Source organism: Monopterus albus, unplaced genomic scaffold (assembly GCF_001952655.1).
Source record: "Monopterus albus unplaced genomic scaffold, M_albus_1.0 scaffold18.1, whole genome shotgun sequence".
In the NCBI taxonomy this organism is placed as follows: Eukaryota; Metazoa; Chordata; class Actinopteri; order Synbranchiformes; family Synbranchidae; genus Monopterus; species Monopterus albus.
In genome coordinates, this window is record NW_018127898.1 from 302,573 (window position 1) to 308,875 (window position 6,303).

At 38.0% G+C, this 6,303-nt stretch overlaps 1 protein-coding gene across 3 annotated transcripts in view; it reads left to right on the forward strand.

Annotated features, from left to right (window-relative positions):
- Window positions 1–5,253, forward strand: part of atf1 (activating transcription factor 1) — a 5,463-nt gene extending 210 nt beyond the window's left edge. Inside the window, exons 1-8 of one of the 3 annotated variants that reach the window (XM_020593124.1) lie at window positions 46–141; window positions 806–909; window positions 1,712–1,834; window positions 1,999–2,096; window positions 2,178–2,311; window positions 2,863–3,045; window positions 3,975–4,128; window positions 4,638–5,253. In XM_020593124.1, coding sequence (XP_020448780.1) covers window positions 811–909; window positions 1,712–1,834; window positions 1,999–2,096; window positions 2,178–2,311; window positions 2,863–3,045; window positions 3,975–4,128; window positions 4,638–4,782 — 936 coding nt within the window. In that variant the 5' untranslated portion in view covers window positions 46–141; window positions 806–810 and the 3' untranslated portion in view covers window positions 4,783–5,253. The other 2 variants (XM_020593123.1, XM_020593122.1) reach the window with 2 other exon arrangements.
- Window positions 5,254–6,303: the final 1,050 nt, after the last annotated feature.

A 6,303-nucleotide genomic window follows, 5' to 3' on the forward strand; every position in this document is an offset into this window, starting at 1 on the left:
CGGTAATTTTGTACTCGTCTGACTGTCTGCTCCGTGTGGCGGTAATGGCGGCTGTTGCTTCGTCAACTCCTCGCCGTTTTACAAAAAGGGAAGGTGTAGTTAGCTTAATGGCTCCCCGTATCGCTGACGTCTATTGACGCGGTAACTTGCGTGACAGTGACAGAGACACACATATTTGCTCATAGAGAAAAGCTCATCCATTCTGCGAACCAGAATAGCGAAACTTGTCTGGCCCGTAGCTTGAAAATGGTTGTTTTAATTGTTTCAACAGTTTAACATCCGTTTAACCTAGTGTTAGCTACTATTAATTAGCAAAGGTAGTGTTGGTGAGATCGAATATTCTAGCAGTAATGGCCGTGACGATAAGTTAACTTTACAAACCAGCTATCACTTTTGCTTGTGATGAAGTCGGCTACTTTGTGAAATGTAGTATTTAAATTATAAGGGAAAAGAGTTAACCCCTATTTACTGTCGGGCCTATGTATGTGTCGTAACTCCATGTTAACATTAGTTGCATTGGCTAACAAGACTGAACCGAAGAGGAAGTCGTGTGTTTTAGTTAGCTTGAGCTCCCTCGTAAAACTTCTGAAGAAATGCCTAGCTAGCTAAAATTAAAACTGCGATTCACTGTTCCTCTGATCTGTTACACGCTGGACGTGAAAAGTTATATCTCGGCATACATTGTAGAACAAGCGCACAAAGGCCACAGCGGCAGTATATTGCAGACAGGCAACCCCACCACATGCCGCTGTTGTGTTCCATAAGAGCCACTGTAAAACGGTAATATTGATTTATTTGTTCCCAGTTACTATGGAGGAAGTACAGCAGGGCAGCAATGCCACAGAGTCACAGACTGCTACCATTCCCACTACCATCACATCCTCTCAGTTCTCACAGATAGCACAACAGGTAACTAATAGAGCCGTTACAAAATACCGCTAGGAAGTATATCATAAATGCTGTCATATAAGTGCCACTAGCGCTTGCACAGCTAATATAATCCTGCCAGAAAGCACAATTTAATGTCTTGAGATTGGCGTATTAATATAGTTTATATGCAGCAATACACACACACACCGTTAGTTAATTCTAAAATTAACTAATTCCTAATTCTAAACACTGACGTTAAAGGTGCTCTGCAGCAAATTTAACATTTCCATGTATTCCTTGTGCTCTGTAGTTATACAGATAGTTGTGATTTTATAAGATATTCATCTTGAAGATTTCAGCCAATGGCTCATTGCATTAGACTATGCTCATGGTGCTCAAAGTATTAAAAATGATACATGGAAAATTCAATAACAGCTTGTTTTTGCAAAAAAAATTATGTCCAGTAACTCAGGATTTTCATAATAAGGTCTGTAGATTATGCAGAGTAATCAAGGCATGGTCTCTGGAAAGGCACATTAATGCTGAGCTTTCAAATCAATCTTTTCAAGTCTCTGGGGAACACAAGCTAAATTCCATTCACTTTCATTGTATTAGAGTGGCAGCAAAATGTCATTAGTCAGTTCTAAGCACATCAAAACCAGGGCCTGATGCTACTAGGTGTAAGTTAGAATATGTATTTTGTAATGTTGCTGAAATTAAATTTTTAAAATCCATAGAAAGTCTCTATGCTTCTCAACTCTCTTCTGCAGACATGGAATGCAAATACCACAGTAAATATGCAGTATTTTGTTAATTTAAAAGTGTGTTTGGGTATTTGCAGATGTCACTGGGTGGTTCTTCTGTTGCTGTTCTACAACTGCCAGGGGGTCAGTTTCAGGTTCAAGGAGTGATCCAGTCTGCACAGCCATCAGTCATTCAGTCTCCTCAGGTGCAGACTGCACAGGTGAGACCAGCTTTGCACTGACAGCTTTTGTTTGCACAGCTGTTAATGCACCCAAGTCATGGCCAGTGTTTAATTAATCTCATTATTTTATTTTTGGAAACAGTCAACTTGGCAAAATATACAACTAAAAATATGAACTTTTTAATCTACCTCCCACTTTGCAGGCCCAAGGTACAGACAGTGAAGATTCACAAGACTCATCAGACAGTGGAGTAGCAGCCCAAAAGACCAGAGAAATACTGGCAAGACGGCCTTCGTACAGGTAAAGAAAAAAAACCCACTAAACAGAAACTCTTGTTTAATGAATAGTAATTTAAGGAACTTTCCTCTTATTTCCTTGAAGAAAAATCCTAAATGAGCTGTCATCTGAAGAAATGGCACACACTGAGGGAAAGGATAGCAGCCCGGCGTCCACTGGAGTGACAGGTGTTACAGTACCCACCACCCAAATCTACCAGACCAACAGCGGCCAGTACAGTATGAACTTTTCCTTTTAATGTAATTTCTTAAAAAAGAGAGTTTTTCAGATGTTATGTATCTATAGGCCACAGAGTTGATAAGGACCCATTTTGGATTTCAGTAAGTGAAGATAAAATATCTATCAACACTTGCAGTGTATAGATCTACTTTAAAGTTGACTGTACACTGCAAGTGTTGCTAGATATTTTATCTTTACGGTTTATTTTTTCCCTCATCTACGCACTAAGTTGTGCTGGACATTTCTGCTTTGCTTGGATTTCTGTAGGGAGAAATTTGCGACTGTTATGTGTGATTACTTTACTGTCTACTTTTGTGTTGGTATGCTCACCATTTAGAGCTGTCTACCAGACCACACTTTCTGCCAGCTACTGGCTACACTGACTAATGGGTCAAATTGTTGTAAAGTCTGTGTGATCTTTCAGACTCTTAAAAAAATAAAATAAAATAAAAAAGCACTCTGCTGTACCTAGAACAGTAACCTAGCCAGCTGGAATGCAATTTTACTTGTGCTTTGCTTAATTCTAACACCAATTGTGTGGTTTGTCTAGTTACCATAGCACCTAATGGCGCAATCCAACTGGCGACTCCGGGGTCTGAAGCCATTCAGGGACTACAGGCAGTCACCATGGCCAGTTCTGGCGGAGCCCAGCCAAGCACCACCATCCTTCAGTATGCCCAGACACCTGACGGACAGCAAATACTGGTGCCTAGCAACCAGGTTGTTGTACAAGGTGAAGAAAATGCGGCATATTCTGCAAACGCAAATCAGAAAAAGTTGGGATACTATGTGAAATCACTAAAACTGAAAATGATGATTTATACATCATCTGTGTCCTGTATGGAATCATCATTTCACTGGCCCTGAAATGCAATCGTCCTAACTTTTTTGAAATGAGTGTTTATTTTGAACAAAGAATAAAATTGATGAGGTATCATTTCAAATAATTTGCTGCTGTACTGTTTTCAATGTGCTACAGGACACAGATAATTTATATATCACTATTTTCAGTTTTAATTTTGATATTACATACAGCCCAAACTTTTTATGATTTGTTACTGAGGTTGGTAGGTTCAGATTATAATGGGTGTGACATTAACGACAGCTCTCTTGTATTTATCATACATCTCATTTTTTACACCTGTGCTTTTCATACTGTGTGATGTCAACATGTCTTAATTGCAAAAAGTGTATTTTCACCATTCCAAGTTTTTCAGATTTGCAGTTTTATTGAAATTTAGCCAAATTTTTAAAGCCAGTGTTATCTGCTGATGAGGTCAGGGGATTCTAGCAGGTGGCCAAGTAGGCTGGTGGTGGCAGATGCCAAAAATATGTTAAGCTTTTGTACAGACAGTAGCATTGCATTTTAAAAAGCTGCTCATTTATTTGTAATGACAGGGAGTGCTGCTACAAAGGACTCTGACAAGAAAACAGAGTGGTCTCACAAAAAGTTAATCCTGGCTCAGCTTCATTTGCAACAAACGAACATGCACTGGCTAATAATATAGTACATGCAAGTGAATGTATTCTTTTAATGGGTTCCAACATTATATGTCATAATGGTCAACAAACAACAAAGTACTTTCAAACCTTTACAGGGAAGAGCTCTCTAATGATGCCTGTTGGGACTCCTGTTGTCAGCCTTTGATTTGTTTCTCTCAGGTGCAGGAGGAGAGGTGCAGACATACCAGATCCGCACAGCACCCACGTCCAGCTCTCTGCCTCAAACCGTAGTCATGTCTTCTTCTGTGGGACTTTCTCAGGGTAAGAGTGATGATCCAACAATGAAGAGAGAAATCAGGCTTGCAAAAAATAGGTAAGCATATAAAATCTACATCAGAAGTATGTAAAATGAATGGGTTGTGCCCCCCACTTGGTAAAATAACAAATAATTGTATCATTTTTATTTCCTGATTTTAATTATTTAATTTGTTGTAAATCCAAATATAGAACACTGGGCATTGCCTTTTCTGTTTGGTTGACAGGTCATAATTAACTTGTTAGAATAGGAAAAATGGCCCCTTGCTGACCTCTGTAGTGCTGAACAATTCACAGTACTTGTACAGGAGAAACATACTAAAGCACTGTTAAAAAAAAAAAAAAAAAGGTTGGTAGGTGATACAGTGCCTCCATTACTGGAATTTTGCAATGCCCTTAAACAGGTATATTTTTCCCAATTAATTTTTAAGTATACTTAAGTATGTTTGTTACTTGCATGCAGTGTGGAATAAGTAAAAGTATTTACAGTTTTATGTTGCAGTAGTGACTTTACATTGTGATTTATAGAACTAACTGCAGAGTTTGTTTGTTTTTTTGTGGTTTTAGAGAGGCAGCCCGTGAATGTCGACGGAAGAAAAAGGAATATGTTAAATGCCTGGAAAACCGTGTAGCTGTTCTTGAGAACCAAAACAAGACCCTGATTGAAGAACTCAAAACATTAAAGGACCTTTATTGCGTTAAAACGGGTTGAGAAGGATTGGGACAAAGTGGCAGTGTCACAGCTCAGCCATTTGGACATGACAGGGTTTCTGGGAACACTTCTTCATTTCAGGCTGAGGTCCTCCATTCTTTTTTACTCTGATATTAAAGTGGCTGAACAAACAAAAGAAGTAGGCCATTTTTTCAACCTGCTGTTTTTTTTTAAGTGCTAATGCTATAACATTTATAGTTGTACATTTTAATACTGGGAGATTTGAAATTGTGAGCTTTAACTTTGAGTCTTAGTTTCTAAATGTATCCCTTTCCTCTTCTTTTTTATGTTGCTGTTAGATTTTTTTGAAATCTAACAGGATCTACACAATTATGCCTGTATAATTACTACACAAACGTAATTCCTGCTTATCTTGTGAACCAGCACTTCCCCTCAATTCCCAATAAGGAGATGTTACAATTGTCATTCCTGATTTTTGTGCAATGGAATATAAAGTGTAACAAGAGATGACATTAAGTGTGGCTTATTTGGTGGTTTCTTAGACAATCAGGGAAAAAGCACCGTGTCCAGGTAATATTTATTATGTACATCTTGGGAGGGGTGAAGAAGAAAAATTGTGTATGTTGCTAATTCTGTAAGAAAATAAATATATTTTCACTCAATATATGTAGTGTGGCTAATGTGTAAATGAAAACTGATCTCATATCTACAGGGGTGTGAACAGTGTCATCTTACAATGATGTGTTTGCCCTTTGACCACTCTTATTATAGTTCTTATATTCTCAAATGTTATGGGTAATCTAAGGCTTATTGTGTGCACAGATTCAATGCAACCTGCAGACTGAACATTAGTAGTGGACCATGGAAAATGTACATAGATGAAGTCTGTAGGGACCAACTATAAAAACATCGGAGTATAAGGTGTGGATTAGCAATGAATAGCCTAGTTGAAGTGAATATACGATAACTATTGAAACCTACAAGGGGCAAAATAAATTGGTTTATTCTCCCTGCATGTCCTCTGACACATTACAGTAACCTTGCAAGCCAACAGGTCTCATTCAGCACAAACGCACAAACCTGTGCTTAAACTGTACATAAGCACAATTTACATACAAATCCAGGGTTTATTAATATTTTCTTACCTAAATTTGTTCGTACTCTGCAAACAAATTTAGAACTGCCTCAGATCATGCGTACAAACCAATGATGACAGTCTGGCTGTCTTTAAAATGTAAACACATTTTAACTAAGAAAACATTAAAAAGGTTCTAATTAATATAATAAAACAGGCCTATGTAGCCTTCTTAATATAATTTAATGCACTGGCCAAATATATAGCTTATTAAAATGCCCTTTCATCATCAATCATAGTTATATTTAAAATATTTAATTTTCTCAGTCCCAGTTCAGACCTCCTGCAACACACACCCTGCACATGTCTGACAGAAGACAGGACCAAGGAGCAGACAACATACTCATCCTTTACTTCATTCCTGTCCTCCCCAGATGCAGCTATAAACCTTTTATAAGTCAGGTGCATATTTGTGTCTATGCTTA